We start from the raw sequence: 18,841 nt of genomic DNA, 5'->3' as shown, positions 1-18,841 counted from the left end.
AACCACGGTGCCAATGAAAAAAAATATGGGATAAAAAGTTTCTCCAAACTGTCCCTATTTCTTGATTATTATTTTTTTGTATTACTGACTGTCCCTATTCACCCGTAAAACTGGGTGAATAGGGACAGCCATAAAAATCCTATTTATTCCTATTTAACCCATATATGGGGTTAATAGGGACTATAAGTTGCTTTTTAAAAAAACAAGAGAACACTTTCAACCCAAATATCAACAAATCAGTATGGTTATCAATTTTCAGCGAAAAAAGTTTCCGAACTTTTTTTCAGTTTGTGTCCCTATTCACCTTGCTGTCCTTATTCACCCCATTTTACAGTGTGCTGTTTAACATTAAACTGAAATGGAGAAAACCCGGGGTGTGTTCGGTTACCAAGCAGCAAGCTAGAGCTTGCCAAGCCAGCCGTTCGTTATCAACGGTTTTGAATGGAATGCTTGTTTGAATGCTTAAGCCACTTGGCAAGCGATCTATAAGGAACTTGGTAAATGAACACACCCTTGATGTTCTTGAAGCCAGATCCTAGATCTACTGTAATCTATATACCCCAGAGAGGAATGACCCTTCCTGCCACTCCCATAGGGAACGGGTGCACTAGTAAATTGAAATGAAAAAAAAGGTTTTTAATATTGTCGAAAAAAAAAAAACTTTCGGAAGTTTACTGCTGTTGAGACACCTTCTTTTACACCATCTTATTTAACACGTAAAATTATGAGATCCCTAAAAATGTAAGTTTCCTGTTTGGAATGATTTTCAATTGTGTTTGAATGTGAGGCAGACAGACAGACAGTAAAACAATTACCTTACTCCTCTCTGCACATGTGCATTAGGGACGAGATTCCATACAATTTGCCAAATTCAGAGCAAACGTCCTGCTAAGCTGCAGGTTCCTGTTCGGATTCGCGTTCTGATTTGTGTTCACAGTGTTGAAAATGTAACATTGAATTGAAATTAAATTGTTCCTCGATCATAGATTGACCTCTTGCTGCCAGACGGACAAAGTCTAACCGATTCATCCTGCTTTTCGCTTCGCACACTGGGTAACAATCCATTACAACGTGACGTCTGTCACAAAATGAGAGGACATGCCGTCATACGACACATGCCGTCATATGGCACTCCGTGGTGGCCTGTCTGGGGTCCATCTGTTCATTCGCGCGGCCACACTGTGGGTCGCATCGATTGCCTGTTTCCTGAGATGAAAACACCATATATGGACAGAAGCATCGAGGAGGGTTTAAGAATGCCAGCCTGAAGAAGAGAAGGTAAAACGTCCCCAGGCCATCACTTAAAATATGCATTTTAATAACGCAACATGGTTACAATAATATCACACACAACGGTATCATTAAATAACTATACACTAATTTGAAGACGGGGGCATGAACCAAAACAAAGCCCTGACAAGACAATCTGAACAGGCATCTTAACTAATACTGATGGTCGAAAGCCTGGCAACGGCAAAGGATGGGTTATCAAGGACAGGGTTTGCCAATAAACAAACAAGGTTTGCTCTTCCATGAGCTTCGCTCTTGTTTAAAAAAAAAAAAAAAAAAAAAAAAAAAAATGGGACCAGGGGTCTGGTGTGGGGGAGGAGGGGATTCAGGTTCAGTTCAGCCCGAACTTGTGCTGCGATGCAGCCGGTTTGTGCTTGATGGTCAGGCGGCTCCCACTTACCAGTCTCTTGTTCTCCAAACCGCACTGCTTGTTCTGGTAAATATCAACAGCCTTCAGTCATGTGTCCTGTTTCAAATCCAGTCCAAATATCGCCGCACCATGGGATTCCCTTTTATACTCCGTCTGAGGAGCGGAGTTAGGAACCACCAGTCAGAGCGTGTCCATGCGCCATAAAGCAAGGACTCCTGGTCGACTGAGCCATGCTCATATGGAACTGTGGAGTTTGATTGCGATTTTTAAATTGGGTGTGGGTGGGGGGGGGGGGGGGGGGGGTTATATTCATAAATAACGAGAGAGGGGTCGATGGATAAACCCAGCTTTACGAGATTCCATGCAACTAACAATTTGATTGAAAAACTGCTATTCTGGCACAGTGCCAGGTTGAGGCACCATGTCATGGTATGGCTCGTACATTCTAACAACTCAACATGGAGTAGTCCCGCCTGCACGGCTCGTAACTGCCAAAAGCAAGTACGCTTCACTGTTCAACATTGTAGAAGTAAAAAAATAAACCGCGCTGTGGGGGTAGGGGTAGGGGTGCGTGCGCGGATGTACAGCAAAGGCTATGAACATCGAAGTTTAATTCACAACCTCAGCAAAGGCTCCAATCACACAAGTGTGAAACAAGATTGAGGTCAGCAGGTCAGCAACTTGGGGCCGAATCCAATCGTTTTATGACTGAAAGACCCACGCAACTGGCTCGGCAAAATAATGATTCATTGCAGTTTTTGCAGAATTAAGAGATGACAATCAATTTGTTACAAAATGAATTTCCACATCATTGAAACAAGACAGTGGGAAAATAAAATTGTCTGAAGAATGAAATGAATGAATGAATGAATGATCGTTTTAAGGCCATTTTCCCCGCTGGAGCGGGGGTTAGCCTTGCGGGGCCCAATGACAATCATGGTTCCCTGTTTGAGGCAATGTCTTTTTATGGCCGGATGCCCTTCCTGACGCCAACCCTTGGTCGCCTCTTACGATGCGCAGGGATATGGTGTACCTATTCTAAATCGGGGTACACACTACACACCGTGATCATTCATCCCAGCAAACTGGTACTCAATTGTCTGAAGCAAAGTAGAAATTGTGAGACAAACCAAGACAATGTGGTAAAATGAAATTGTGTGCTAAACCCAAAGATCTGTGCATGTCAGATACGTGGACAAACCCTCATTTTGCCCTTTCGAACAAACCAATTGTGTACAAAGCACCGAACCCAGTTCAGATGGACAATTTCCATCTCCACTCATCCAACCCCGACCCCAAATATATCACCCCCATGCATATCCAACCACCTCTTACCATCCCCATTCCACCCCTACATTCTACCCTTTCACATTCACCCAAATCCCCCACCCCACATACATCCAGCCCCAAGTTTAGCTTCGTTTGTCTTAACCTACAAGGGAATAGGGTGGGGGAGGTGGAGGGGTGGTGGGGGGGGGGGGGGGGGGGGGAGGGAGGGGAAGGAGCGCGGGGGGCGGGTTGAGGGAGGCATTCTGGTTAAGACCGCCATGTATTTTTTATTTGTCGTAGCAGTCAAAGCAATATAATTGTACCCTCAAGAAATGTGGCGATCCCACAACATGACTGCTTTGTTGAAGAATCTCAAGATTGTCGAGGTCCGAATCCACCATTTTTCCATGGATCATATCTTAAATAAAAAAATTAAGGCATTTAATTTCCACTATGAGCAGAGATCACTGGTTCGATGGCCTTGAGTAATTATAGGAATGCACAATCATCAATCATCAGCATAATCATTATCCTGCTTTCAGTTCATTGCGGGATGAGGATTTCCCTCAACTCATGTCACGGGTATTGCCATCCCCTCCACACTTACCAAGTGGAGAAATAATTCAGTCATTCTTCAAAGAAGATGGAAAGATGTATTTCGTGGATACCTTAAGGATGTTAACCATCTCAGTGCAGACATTTGACCAATTTTCAAATGTATTGATACAAGTTGAGAGGGAGGTTACTGCAGCCAGCCATATGACTCAGCCCGAAGCTAAGTCTGGTCAATACAGTACAACCGGAACACCTAGCTTCGAGTGACCAGAAAGGAAGCAAAACTAGAGACTCATAATAATAGAGAAAGCTCGTTATCCTTGCTCGACTTAACAATTATATTAACTTATAGTAAACATGTGCAGAATGATAGGACTGTAATTATGACAAGCGTTACGCCTGGGTCTCCGGTCGGTGAAGTGATGTGAGTTGACAAAGTGGAAGACGCAAGGCGGCCATCTTGGATTTTGACGTGGCGACCCAATTTTCAATAGCGTTCTTCCTTATGCCGAGATACACCCACACACCAGATTAGAAGTTGGTACTTCGTTTATTTTTCAAGATATTTCGCTCACAAGGTTCAGACATATATATGGTGGCGGCCATCTTGGATTTCGACGTGGCGACCCAATTTTCAATAGCGTTCTTCCTTATGCCGAGATACACCCACACACCAGATTAGAAGTTGGTACTTCGCTTATTTTTCAAGATATTCCGCTCACAAGGTTCAGACATACATGGCGGCGGCCATCTTGGATTTCGACGTGGCGACCCAATTTTCAATAGCGTTCTTCCTTATGCGTAGATACACCCACACACCAGATTAGAAGTTAGTAGTTCGTTTATTTTTCAAGATATTCCGCTCACAAGGTTGACATACATGGTGGCGGCCATCTTGGATTTTGACGTGGTGACCCAATTTTCAATAGCGTTCTTCCTTATGCCTAGATACACCCACACACCAGATTAGAAGTTGGTACTTCGCTTATTTTTCCAAGATATTCCGCTCACAAGGTTCAGACATACATGGCGTCAGACATACATGGCAGCGGCCATCTTGGATTTTGACTTGGGTTGCACCCACACACCAAATTAGAATTCGGTCCTTCGCTTACGCACGCATGTACGCATGCACGTACGCACGCACGGACACACGGACGGAGGGGAAAACCATAGTCCCCCTTTCGCTCCGCGGTGCGACGGGGGACAATAATTTGTCTGAGCATTATTCGTTATACCCACCCGTTATACCCTCCTGTTAAAGAGAAACTTTAACAGGAGAAGAAGATGAGGCCCATCATGCCTGTGCCACACCCCAGCACTCCCACCCACTGCAGTTAATGCCAATTATACAGATAACCCCAAGAGGGTAGTTAAACACAATGGCCTACTCTTTTTAATCACATAGCAGAATAATTAACATCTACAATCAAAATGCAGAGTTGGACATCGCCATCTGAATGATGGCATGCTCCAGGATGCAGCACAAATTGCGACTAAGCACCCGAACAGCAGTTGTTAGTTTAGTCATAACTTGTCAGGGACACAACAGCTGAATGGTTTGCGTGCCAGCAACTGCGCTTCCTTCATTGAGCTCAGTAAATAGAAAAGGATTAAGTGGAGAAGTAAAATAAATATGCAAACATAGACGCGTTGAGTAATTTTAAAGTGTGGGCCGTCATAGAGCGTGACATTGAACAATGGTACAGATGTCTGTGTGCCACTCGGGAGACTTACACGTAGCCATTTGAAAGCTGCTGCGTCAAAGATACAGAATTAAATGAAAGGGAAATGAATTGCTGCGATGGCTTCCAACGCACCCCACAGACAGAGAATGAATGAATGAATGAATATGAATGATCGTTTTAAGGCCATTTTTCCCGCTAGAGCAGGGGTTAGCCTTGCGGGCCCCATGACAATCATGGTTCCCTGTTTGAGGCAATGTTTTTTATGGCCGGACGCTCTTCCTGACGCCAACCCTTGGTCGCCTCTTCGATGCGCAGGGATACGGTGTAGCTATTCTAAACTGGGGCACACACCGTGATCATTCATCCCAGCAAGCTGGTACTCAATTTGCCGACCTCGGAAGGATGACAGGCTGAGTCAACCCCCCTGGCGTTAATTCAGCGATCGACCGGGATTCGAACCCAGGATCCGAGGATCGCAAGCCGGCACCCTAACCGCTAAGCCAACACAAGGCTACTGGTGGTTTCTTACTTACTTAGTAACCTCACTTAATTAGTTCTTACTTACCTTACTTTTGGTTTCCTCTCCATCCGGTCGCTTTAGTCTTTTCCCAATTGAATACCTGTGGCACGATATAGGAACCGCTCAGAATCGGGTTACCGCTAACGGCTCGGACCTCGGATTGCTAAAACCGCTCGGCAATTTCCATCTTGTCCGGGTCCGAGCAGGGAATTATATCCCTGCTTTGCGGAGGGATTGGCAAAGGTATCTGGGAACCCATTGACCAATCACCCTGGCCAATCTCACCCCGCAAAGGAGCGTGTAATTTCCAGGACTGGGGGAAATCGGCCAGTGTAAAAGACAAGGGGATTAACCCCCCCTTGGTAAGGGGAGCGCCGACCCCTGGATCCGCAACAGAGAGAGAAATTAAATTCGGTCCAATAAAACATTCCGTAATAAAACAGTTAACAACAGAACCACGAGCAGAAAGGATTGTGTCAGCGTCCAGGTGAGAGAGGGCATACATACAATTAAAGTACCGTACGGCATGTAAGCATAATTAATGACATAGTACCTCGAGCTGCGGAAGTCGTCTTTGGAAAACTGCTCGGAACCTGGGAGCAAAATCTCCGTGAGATAAGCCTTGGCAATGCCTGGGGGATGGAGGAGGTTGAAAAATGAGGTTGGGAACACGTTTTAACGTTTGGAGAGGTACAGTGGGCTTGCTGCAAATGGGTAGCAGAGAAAGGCAAAACATAATAAAACATAAGGGAGGATAAAGAGGAACGAATGGAGGGAAAGGTTGAAGATGGATGACACAAGGAGATAGCTGACGAGACAAAAACAAAAGACAACAAGAGATGGATACATTTAGGGACCGACAGACAACGTTCCACCTTGTGCCAAATACTAGTCTAATTAAACCATCATACAACCCATCATTCTGCCTTGAGGTCTGCAGAGCCAGACAATAAGTGAACAATTTTTATTATTATGGCTAAAAGTTATGTTTGTATGTAAACCATGAACAAGCAAAGGTAAATTAAAGGCCAACAGAAAAATTACAAAGCCAACCACTGCCCCCCTCCCCCCTCTTTTTATATAATTTTCTACTAGTCTATTTTCTACTAGTACTAGTCGATGTTATACAATGTTATCTCAATGTCCCAAAGTGTGTTAATAAAGCCAAAAGATAATGTGGATTGATGAGACGAGCTTAAATGATGAGACAAGAATGATGAGAAGAGCTTAAAATTAAATAAATAACGTGACATGAAAGGGATGCGAAAAAAGAAACAAAACAAACAGGTGCTATGCACTGGGGAGTTGTAGGGAGGGGGGGGGGGGGGGTCCACATGCTACAGAGCCCTTTATACACAGAGTTTGGCCAACTCCGGTAATAGGCGCCATGTTGGAGCCCTACGTCAAGTGCACATGCGCGTGTGTTCAAGCGTGCATGCAACTTTCTGCTATTAGAGACAGGTTTATTTTTTATGTTCCCGAGTCTCATTCATTGTTTAGTCACTTTAGGGCTTTAACATGGCGCCTGTTGTCACGTGATCGCTAAAAACTGAAACCGAGTTGGCCAAACTCTGTGTATAAAGGGCTCTGACATGCCATGCCCCCACCCCCTGTTCTCAAGACAAACACAATGCCTACAACCTTGTCAAAAACTCCACCTCCCCCCCCCCGCCCTTTATACTCCCCATGTGACCTACGCGATCCTTGGAGAGTTTGGTCACGATCATCCCCTACTACTACAACCTCACACCCGAAATAAAAAATGTATAAAAACGAATAACTTAATTCTTTTCACAATAAATCCCCCATGAGGCCCCCATTATGCAAGCCACATTTGGTTGCATTGCGGCCTCTAGGGCTGATGTGAAAAGCCAGACCCTGTTACAGAGAACCACCCTCCCCCACACACCCATTCCCTTCCCTAAAATTACAACCCTCCTATTTTACTCCATATTACTGTATGTGTGCTAAATTTTATTGCAATCACGTAATCCATTACAAAGATCCCACACTCGGCCTCCCATTCCCCCATGGGGCCCAATTATGTCTGCCAGGTTTGGTGGCCCAGCAATGTTATGTTTTTTTCGTGGTTTTTGTATGCATGATCGATGCTCGTGGAAGAGCTAGAGCAGAATGTAAGGGAACAAAATGGAAAGGGGAAAACACCAACAGCAGATTAGAAGTGGAGCGAGATAAGGGGAGGGGGACACGAGGGTAGGGAGAAGGACACAGGGAGGTGAACAAGCTCCACACAAGCTGAAAAACACAGCAAGAAGAGGAAGGGAAAAGTGGGGACGAAACAGAAAAGTAACAAACCAACCGACAACTAACAAAATAATAGAGGTGAGGGCAAGGAGGAAAATGTAAACGCTTGGGAATGGGGTAATTTGGGGTAGAAAAGATCATGAGTCTGGCTGGCGAGGGGTGGGGGGGGGGAGGGGTGGAGGTCAGGTTATGTTAAAATGGTCATGTTACATTCTATACAGAAGAGCACATGCTACTGGATGCAGAACCATAATTATACTATGGGATCAAAGAGAACTATGGGAGAACTATGGGATCAAAGCGTGCTGTGCTATAGTTATATAATGTTATCTCAATGTCCCAAAGGAAGGTGCGAGGGTTGGGGGTGGGGTCGGATAAAAGGAGAATGCAAGTTCACCTGTTGCTTCTATTTTACCGAGCCAGGAACCACAGGATGAACATATCATCTCATTCTCCTGACGCTGTCCTTGTTCAACATCCTTACCGACTTCAAATGATATTCCCTTGGGTGGGTAGGTGAATAAAATAAATTAACAAGAGAGAGCGAGAGGGCGAGAGAGCAAGAGAGAGAGGAGGGAGAGAGCAAGAGAATGGGAGAGAGCGAGAGAGAAAGAGAGAGCGAGAGAGAAAGAGAGAGCGAGAGCGAGAGAGAGAGAGAGAGCGAGAGAGCGAGAGAGCGAGAGAGACAGAGAGACAGAGAGAGAGAGAGAGAGAGGGAGAGAGCGAGAGCGAGAGAGAGAGAGAGGGCGAGAGAGAGAGAGAGGGCGAGAGAGAGAGCGAGAGAGAGAGAGAGAGCGCGAGAGAGAGCGCGAGCAAGAGACAGAGAGACAGACAGAGAGAGAGCGCGAGCAAGAGACAGAGAGAGAGCGCGAGCGAGAGACAGAGAGACAGGGAGAGACGGAGAGAGAGAGACAGGGAGAGACGGAGAGAGAGACAGGGAGAGAGGGAGAGAGAGACAGGGAGACAGGGAGAGAGGGAGAGAGGGAGAGAGAGAGACAGAGAGAAAGAGAGAGCGAGAGAAAAAGAGAGAGCGAGAGCGAGAGAGAGAGAGAGAGAGAGCGAGCGAGAGAGAGAGAGACAGAGAGACAGGGAGAGAGAGAGAGAGAGAGAGAGAGAGAGAGAGAGGGAGAGAGAGGGAGAGAGAGGGAGAGAGCGAGAGCGAGAGCGAGAGAGAAAGAGGGCGAGAGAGAGAGCGAGAGAGAGAGAGCGAGAGAGCGCGAGAGAGAGCGCGAGCAAGAGACAGAGAGACAGACAGAGAGAGAGAGCATGAGCAAGAGACAGGGAGAGAGGGAGAGAGAGAGAGGGAGACAGGGAGACAGGGAGACATGGAGACAGGGAGAGAGAGAGAGAGAGAGAGACAGAGAGACAGGGAGAGAGAGGGAGAGAGAGGGAGACAGGGAGACAGAGGGAGAGGGAGAGGGAGAGGGAGAGGGAGAGAGAGAGAATTGGTAATTACAGTATATCGAAAGAAAAGGAGACATTAAGGACAAAAAGTGTTGTTTTTTTTTGAGCAAAGGGAATATTGTTATTTAATCCACTGGGTCTTCATTATGTAATAAGGACATAATCAGGCTCAGCTAATTGGGAACAAAATTACTGCTTACCATCAAATGAAAAACATTTTTGTGCTTTTTCTGCACGTTCAGGCCACAGACCAGCAGAACCAGACCAGCACCCACAACCCGAGAACGTGCTTCTTCATCAGATTTAACAACAACGCGTTGAAGGCGTCACGCTGTACATCAATCACTTCAATCAGCCCCGTCCCCAGTGCGCCTCATTAAAGTCACAACTACTCACAACTCAGGGTACTGCTGGTCCGATCACTTTCTCAAATCTGCAACGCATCTCACCTTACCATTTATGGCCCTCTGGTACAGACATGTAAAAGCCACTCGAAGAAACATTAAATGCCTTAAAATAGATTTAATTTAAAAAAAGATATCAGAGTGCATCAGCAGCAGAAATATAGTACAGAGAAAAGGAAGCAGAATCAGATTACAAAAAAGTCGAGTCAGGCCTGATCTCAACTGTATCGTCAAACACAATAGGGGTGCGAGTTAATAAATTCTGCTTCCTTCTCTCCCCATCTTGTCGACCGCTCCCCTTTTTATATACTTTGTTTGCTTGTTTGTTTGATTTGTTTGTTTGATAAATGTTAGCTCTTTCACGAGCCTCGACTCTGTATAATAATAAATAAATAAATAAAAAAAAAAAAGTGTCTTTCGAAAGGCTTGGAGAAGGCTGACAAAGTATGTGTGATAAACAAAGTCCTGGGAGACTACGGGAGGCCATGTCTGCTTAGAATATCACCGGAATGGATGAACTTATCCGGAGTGATTGACATATGACATCAGATGACATTACCAACTAGAAGGGCACTCGGTAGAGCGCATACCTCCACAAGGCTGAACAGTTTATGTTTTGTTTCCCACTGATAGGCCGGATCTGGATTCGTACCTGAACGAAAATCTAATCCGCTTGTTCTTGTCACCTAACCACCTCGTCCACCAAGTTTATTCATAACTCGTCCATAACGTTTTTATAAATATCATGTTATATATCGCTTTTCGGCCGATCTCTCAATGGCGAAGAATCACTTGAAGATAGATTAAATAATTATTCTCGTATCCGAATCCATATTCAGATCTTCACCAAAATCTAATCATTTCGTCCTTGTCACATACACTACCTCTCTGCCAAATTTCGTCCGAATCTGTCCACAAGTTTTTGAGACATCTTGTTCACAGACAGACAGACAGACAGACAAACAGACAGGAGTGAAAACATAACCTCCATCCACCTACGGTGGTGGAGGTAATTAAATTGGCATCATCGGATTGGCCAAGAGCAACAACTATTGCAAAGCTGTAGTGCAAGTGGATACCAAAAATGCTTACAGATGCCAAAGCGCAGTGTTTGGAAACCATTACAGCCTAACTTCAGCACTTCCCTAATGAAGGCGATGACTTCCCGGCTCGCATTGTGACTGGGGTCGAGGCACGGGTATCCAATACAAACCAAAATCAAAGAAACAAAAAGTGTGGACAGCATCTCCTGTGAAGAACGTTAATGTCCAGTGGCATGACATCACTAAACTTAAGTGAGAGGTTGCCTCACGCTGCCCAACAGCCCAAACCATGCCCTATCGGATTACGACCCGATTGGGCCCATGAAGGAGAACCAACGGGACAAGGACTTCGTGCAGCACGAGTAGGTAGAGAAGGCTGTCCGAATATTCGCGAGGGACAGAGTGGGATCTTTAACATCCACCAACAAATGCTGACAGACGGGACTCCCAATTTAACGTTCATCCAATGGACGGCACACACATTGATGAATTACCCTACCTGTGAAACACCGTGTTGACAGTTTATAGCTGGGTCGAGGTTCAAGCCAAGCCAGACAGCTTAGAGGCGAGTGTGCGTACCTCTAGCCACCCTGCCAGCCTGATTTCACCATGCATAGGTACCATTCTTTGGTATACAGATCACCTTAACATTCTCTTTTTCCTTTGGACTGATTCCAGCAGCCATTGCACTGTATCATCTGGATGGGACAACCCTTGGTGCAGGCCAATGCCTCAGTGAAAATGTTCCTTTAAAAAAAACCTTTTAAAAAACAGTACCTTTATGCTCCAAGGCTTCGGTGGAGAAATGGTCAGAAATGAACCCCGGCCGAGTCAAACTAAAGATTTTTCAAACGGTACATGCTGCTTGTTTGAAGCTCAGCTTTAAACGGATAGAGCAAACACGTCGATGCTTCACCTGCATGTGACTCACCGAGATGACCGTTTATAGCTGGGCTGAGATTCAAAGCCAGGCGTGACAGCTTAGAGGTGAGTGTGCATACCTTCGACTAAGAGGTGAGTATACGTGGGGCATCTTGCGACCCATTCATCAGCCAACCTTGCTGCTTATATATGGCGGTATAAAAAATATGAACTTCCGCTTCGTTGTGAAGATAAGGAGTGTGTTCAGTTACCAAGGTCGTTGTAGAGCGCTTACTTTGGGCTACACAGACACGTACGCGTTCATCACGGCTGTTCCCCCCCCCCCTCGCCCCCCCCCCCCCCAGAAATTTCCTACATACACCAAGTATTGGTACGGCATGTTTCTGTCCGGAAACCCTTGCGGCAACCTTATGACGGCCCTTACAAAGTTCTACAATGCTTCCACAAGACCTACATATTCAATATTAATGGCTGCCGTGATACGGTCTCCATAGTTCGCTTGAAACTAGCTTTTCTTTATGCAGCACCAGAGCCGACCCTCCCAATGACATACGGGTCGACACCTACTACAATAATACCCGTACTGACGTATACAAATCGCTCTAGGCATCATGAACACTTCCCACCACTTATATTTATAAAGTACATTTTGCTTGTTGGCCATTTCTTTTTTGCTGTGACTTTTTTTACAGGGCAGACTACATCTCTCATTCTACATCTAATTTATGATGTATTTTGTTTGATTAACGCACAAGGAGGAGTGGGGGAAGGGACATTATTTTGCCTTTAATTTAATAATATCTGAATATGCTTTTGCTTTGGTTTATCGGACGATTTCTGGTGCAGGATTTTCCGGCCAGGGTTTCCAGAGGTTGACGGTTGTGATTCAATAAAGACCGGACCTGGAATCCGAACATCTCGGATAACTTTTCAACCATGCTAGAGACCTATCATATACCAGACACCATCTAATTGCATTCTTGTCTTTGGCTCAATAAAGTAGAAAGATGGGGAAATCTTAATGACCATAAAAACTAAACTAAATAAGCCATAATTGGTCTGCGTATTGTTGTGGATATGAGAAGTGTTTTTTATTGTTGTGTAAATTGTTGTAAAAATATCGCCCTCCTTCCTCCAGTTGTGTATAAAGGTCAAAAGGGCGTCCCGTAATTAGGTCATCAACAATCACGTTAGCCAATCATAGATTTCCTCCTTGTTGGTAGTTTATTTCCTTATTCTGTGTATTAGGCTAAGGCTTTGTCTTCCATTAATTAATACTCCATTGCACCGAATCAATTAAGAATAGCTCCCCTTCAATAATTCCATTTCCCAGCCAAACTCTCCATCTCTGGGTAAAGCAGTTCACAAGCGTGGGGTGCGCGCCCTCTCATTTCGCTGCTATAGTGAATATGTGCTCCGTGCTCTGTTTGAACAGGAGGGGCGGGGTCGCCAGGGAGAGGCAAGCCCAGGGCGCGCCACGAAGGGCGGGGCTGTTCAGCCGCATGCCCAAATAAGGAAACAAGCCCGTGGCTCGCCACGAGGGGCGTGCCGTCGGCGCCATGCCCAAATAAGGAGACAAGCCCGTGGGATTGCCATACAAGGTCACGAAACAGAGCACGGGGGGGGGGGGGGGGGGGGGAGGGGGGTACCGAAACCGACGAGGGCGTGTCACACCCGCGCTGAAGGTATGAGAGAAGGGTGCGACGATCGCTAAAAGAAGATACACCAGAAATACGGCAGATGAGTCCAGGTGCGTCAGAGAGTTGGCAGTCCACCGGGAGAGAGTTGAGTGGAGTTGATCAGTTCAGTGGAGGAGGAGCAGTGAGGTTTTTTTTTTTTTTTTTTTTTTTTTTTTTTGTATACAAGATCGAGGCTCGTGAAAGAGCTAACATTAATCACACAAAAAGACAAACCGACACACAAAACACAAAAAACAAGGGGAGCGGTAGACAAGATGGGGAGAGAGGGGGAAGGACACAAAAGAGAGGGGGAAGGACACAAACACAACATTTGAGAGCAGGGACATCGGGAGGACTTGGGGGGAGGTGGGAGAGGATTAAAACATATGAACACTGCAAGGACTCTGGGGTGAATTACCGGGGGTAGAAAAGATCAAGGTTTTCGATGGGGGAAGATAAGAGATGGTGGTGAACAGCTGTTTTAAAGACCTGGAGGGAGGAGTGGGATTGAAGGGAGTGGGGGAGTTTGTTCCAGAGACGGGAGAAAAGGGGAATGAAAGAGTGAAGGTGAGCAGAGAGCCTAGACTTTGGCAGTTTAACCAGAAGAGGGTTGCAGGCAGATCTTGTGCGACCTGAAGGAATATTGGGGGGACAGAGCACAGAGAGAGCTGGGGGAGCAAGGCCAGAGAGGAGTCGGTAGAAGACAGAAAGACCACCAACCTGCCTGCGGTGAGTGAGTGAAAGGCCCTCGGCGTTGACTACATCGCAGGAGATTCCAATGATTCTGAAAGCTTTGGCCTCAACAGCGTGAAGCCGAGCAAGGTGTGAGGCAGGAGCACCAGCCCAGAGGGGGGAACAGTATTCCATTGAGCTGCGGATGAAAGCCTTGTATGTGGTGAGGAGCTCAGGTGTACCAAGGAAGGACTTCGCACGACGGAGGATGCCCAGTCGGCGACTGGCTTTGGAGGCCAGCTTGGAAATGTGGTTTTCCCAAGAAAGATCATGGCAGATAGTGAGACCCAAAAGCTTGAGCGACAGAACTTCTTGGAGAGGATTGTTGAGAAAGTAGATGGGAGGGTTGTCCAGTCGGTCCTTTTGGAGAGACATTGTAAGAGTGTGAGATTTGTCAGGATTGAAAGACATGTTCCACTTGTTTGACCAGTCTGTGATTTTGTCCAGGTCTGCAGAGAGTGAGGAGGCTGCAGACTGCCGATCTGAGGGATGAGGAATGGAGCGACAGAGAGTAGAGTCATCAGCAAAGAGATAGAGAGGATTTTCAAGAGAGTCAGAGAGATCATTGATGAAGACCAGAAAAAGCACAGGGCCCAGAACACTACCTTGGGGAACTCCAGCCTGAACAGGAAGAGGAGATGAGAGAAACCCATTCAGGGCCATACGCTGACTACGACCAGAGAGGAAGTCCGCCAGCCATGCGTGGAGATTTCCATGGATACCAAAGGAGGAGAGTTTGGAGAGCAGAGCAGGGTGCCAGACCGTATCGAAGGCACGTGAAATGTCAAGGGAGACAGCTCTAATTTCCTGTTTGGCGTTGAGGACCTCCATCCATTGTTGAGAAAGCAGAAGCAGCATGTCCAGAGTAGAGTGACCAGGTCTGAAACCAAATTGATGATCAGAGATCAAGCCATTGGAGAAGAGGAAAGATTTAATATCTGAAGCAATGATGGATTCCATGACTTTGCTGATAATTGGGAGAAGGCTGATTGGTCTGTAGTTGCTGGGATCTGTTTTTGCACCTTTTTTGTGCAAAGCGGTGATGTTGGCTGATTTCCAAGCAGATGGCAGATGACCTTGAGCAAAAGAGAGGGTGAAGAGAACAGAAAGAGGGAGTGAAAGTGCAGAAGAACATGATTTTAGGACCCGTGGGCTGATGCCGTCAGGACCCGTTGCAGAATCAGAGTCGAGGGTTGCCAGAAACTTTTCCACCTTGTCAGGAGGAAAGGACACAGAGTCCAGGAGCAGCTGGGTACGACTGGGTACGGTGGGTACAGAGAGGGATGGGTTTGGGACACAAGATTTAGAGGCAAACACAGAGTTGAGGCATTCAGCTTTTTGACGTGCGGAGTCAGCCGTTAAGCCGTTTGAGGTGAGGGAGGGGATGGAGGGGGAACAAACACCAGAAACAGATTTGACCAGACGCCACCAGGATTTGGAAGAGGGAGACAGATAAGAGAGTTCGGTCTTGAGAATGGTGAGATATTGTTTCCTGGCTCTCCTGAGGGTGGACACACACTTGTTTCGGGGTTTGTGAAAGGAAATGAGATTTCCTTCCGTTGGATTTGCTTTCCAGGAGACGAAAGCAAGTTGTTTCAGGGCAACAGCCTCACCACAAGATTCCGTGTACCATGGACGGGAGGAAGGGTATGACAACTGAAGACGAGATGGTATAAATCTGTGCATGAGAGAGAGCAATTTACTTTGAAAGAATTCCCAGGATGAGTTGATGTCAGAGGCGGTAGAGATGGGAGACCAGTCCAGATGATTGATGGCTGCTTGAAGACCGTGCCAGTTGGCCTGAGTGAAATGCCAGACTCGTCGACGCTGAGGAGGCTCTCTGAGAATGGTCAGAGAGATGTCCACTTTGACAAGCACATGATCAGATGAGCCGATTGGAGCAGAAGAAGAGCAGCAGACATTTTCAGGGAAGTTTGTCATAACCAAATCCAGAAGAGAAGATGCTCCGTTGACTGAGATCCGGGTCGGGAAATTGACAGATTGTGTCAGTCCCAGTGAGTCGCAGAAGTCCTTTGCTGAAGAGCCATGGCTGGTGAGAGAGGTACCCACACCCAGCCAACTGGCATGGTGACAATTGAAATCACCACATATGAGGAAGAGAGAGTTGGGATGGGTAGATAGAAGTTGGTCCATATTATCAGACAGTGAGATGTAGATGGAGTCATCGCTGATTGGTGGACGGTACAACACACATATGAACAAAATGTGGGAGCGAAGGGGAAGCCGTAGCCAAAGGTATTCCTGGGGGTGAGGTGGAGAGAGGGCAGTGGAGGGCGAGTGAGGAAGAGAGTTTTTTATAAAGATAGCAACCCCACCTCCAGGACGAGGCTCAGGTCTATCATACCGGAGGAGGGAGTAACCTGGGAGAGATACCAAGGCATCAGAGACATCATGAAGGAGGAAAGTTTCTGTTAAGCAGATCACATCTGGTTTGTCAGAAGCAACCTGTATGGAGAGGTCAGTCAAGTTTGAGCGAAGGCCCCGGATGTTTGAGGTCCATACCTTTGAGGTTGAGGTCCATACCTCAAATACACATTTGAGGTTGAGCGCAGGAGGCGGAGGACACGTGAGACCGCTGCCGGTGTGAAAGCCGAATACAAGGAGCTGCCGGCTCCTCGCTTCCCGCCCGGAGTGGACCTGCTCGCTGTGCCCTGTGATCCCACCTGCTCATCTCTCCAAACGATTCCTGTCCTTCCATCCTTTTGTGTACGTGTTTGTTTTGTGTGTTCTGTCCTGGGTAATAAGTTAAGCCTGCTTAGTTAAGCTAGAGTTTCACTGTGTCCTTCTGGTCCGTCCCTCTTTCTGCATTATTTTATTATCCTTCCTTCTCCTTGGTTTCTTTTGGTTGTAAATAGTAATAAATTATATTAGTATTTCCTACTTCTGTCTTCCTCTTCTTCACATCCGTGTCGCCTTTGTCTTTTCCCCATTGAAAACCTGTGGCACGATTTGGCCCACGTTTAAGGAATCGGGTCTTAGTAATTGTTAATAGTTCGGGCCGCGGCCGCCATCCGCTCGGCAAATCAACACCTTATCCACGGTCCGTAACAGTATTATAGCATGTCCCAAAATCACAAACTCACACGGGTGGAAGTCGTGTGACTATATAATAGAAGCTCAATTGCATTTCCTCGTTTCTACTTACCATCTCCTTGCCAGCAGCTGTCCTGCTAACGATAGCGCTTGCGACATGCTGGGCATTCAACAAAAGCTGAGTGTCCCCCAACAAGTAATCTCCAACTCGAGGGCGCAGGATGCCAGGTACTGGTACTTCCGACAAGCCATTGCTATGGCAATTGCAATGCCAGGACCCCACTGCAGCACGCCAATTTTCAGAGGGGAGTGAAAGCACACGGAGGACTTGGCTGTAGGAAATGGGTGCAAATGAACAATTAGAAGCTCCAGGACGAAATGAGTCGAATGTTACTTATAGAGCAGAGGAATGTGCTTCCTCTCAATTTACTGCCATCTACCCCATCCCGCCCATCCTCTCGACTCAACTCTCCTCCTTACTCACCTGTTAGGTTTCAGCAGCTCCATACCACAATTAAGGCAGGAAATCTGAAAGGATTTTAAGTTCCTCAGTTGAGAAACCAAAGATCGTCTGCAAGAAACTGGGATGTGGCAGGAAGGGAAACAAAAAAAAAATTAGAAATTATCTATCTATATAAATTGTTACGTTTATGGGGGTAGGTAAGAGAATACCGTAGGAAGGGTAGGATTTAATAGGAATTAGTATGGACCGTGTGACACTGTGACATGTAGGAGCATCTTGATGTACATAAGTAGGGAAAATGTGTTTAAATGTTCATCATAACCCGGGATGATGCCGTGTTAATTAGTAGTAGAGTTTAAGGTTAATTTCCCCTATTTGTGATACCCTCTGTGGCCATCCCTAACATTTATAACAACCGCCGGCCAAGCAAAACATGAGCCGGCTAGTATTCACACTCCAATGGACACGATACAGTAAAGACCCACCAAGGAGAGGTGGAGCAACAATGGTCCGATGGGTGGGGAACAGGGCCGGTAGGCCACACCCTCCCCTCCCCCACCGTCCCGTACCCCACAGAGTGACGTAGCTGATGACGTGGGAGGGAGCGAGAGGGAGGAGCTCGCGGTTCTGTCAGAGAGGACATTTTCTTTCTCTGAGGGGAGCGTTGGCGGTGCGACTGTGAGGACGCTCATTTGCTCAAGTGTGCTTGCTGCAGGATGTTTTTCTTTCTTTCCTCCCCAAAAAAGGGATTGTTATTTCCCATGCCGAAGGAGCGCGAAGCGGTGGATGAAGGAGAAGGGAACGAGGGCCGTGCTCCCTGCTCGACTCACTCCCGGGCGCCCGTGGTACTGCCGCCATTTTGCCAGGTTTCCCGCCTGGTGGCTGCGGGCTGCGACAGCCGCCGACCTTACCGCAGGATCCATACTGGGGTCAGCTAAGTGCCGGGGGGAATTTTCATTTTATTACTTTACCCTGTGTGCGTGTTTGTGTTCGTGGGAGGTACCTCAAATTAGCATTTTACTACAGCATTTATTTTCTATATTTTCATTCCGTGCCTCATTTTATTGTAAATCACTATTGTTACATTTTCGTTGTCGTGTTCTTGGTTGAGTTTTGAAATAAACCCTCGTGTTCGTGAAGTAGAACGCTTCATGTTTCTTCCATCCTACGCGCGTCACACCCGCCAAATTGGAGATTGCCTCGGGAGTTAAAAGTGGTTCGGT

The 18,841-nt window shown here is 46.6% G+C and overlaps 1 protein-coding gene across 1 annotated transcript in view; it reads right to left on the bottom strand.

The window, feature by feature from the left end:
- UBE3D (ubiquitin protein ligase E3D) overlaps positions 1 to 18,841 on the bottom strand; it is a 96,437-nt gene that overhangs the window by 24,016 nt on the left and 53,580 nt on the right. Inside the window, exons 4-7 of the mRNA XM_078774112.1 lie at positions 17,640 to 17,736; positions 17,268 to 17,487; positions 8,355 to 8,460; positions 6,246 to 6,324 (exon numbers count right to left, since the gene is read on the bottom strand). Of these exons, the coding sequence (XP_078630238.1) occupies positions 6,246 to 6,324; positions 8,355 to 8,460; positions 17,268 to 17,487; positions 17,640 to 17,736 (502 nt within the window). The remainder of the gene's footprint in view (positions 1 to 6,245; positions 6,325 to 8,354; positions 8,461 to 17,267; positions 17,488 to 17,639; positions 17,737 to 18,841) is intronic.

The sequence above is a fragment of the Myxine glutinosa genome, chromosome 3 (genome assembly GCF_964187855.1).
Source record: "Myxine glutinosa chromosome 3, kmMyxGlut1.1, whole genome shotgun sequence".
Taxonomy (NCBI): Eukaryota; Metazoa; Chordata; class Myxini; order Myxiniformes; family Myxinidae; genus Myxine; species Myxine glutinosa.
This window is presented reverse-complemented; position numbering and strand designations above follow the sequence as displayed.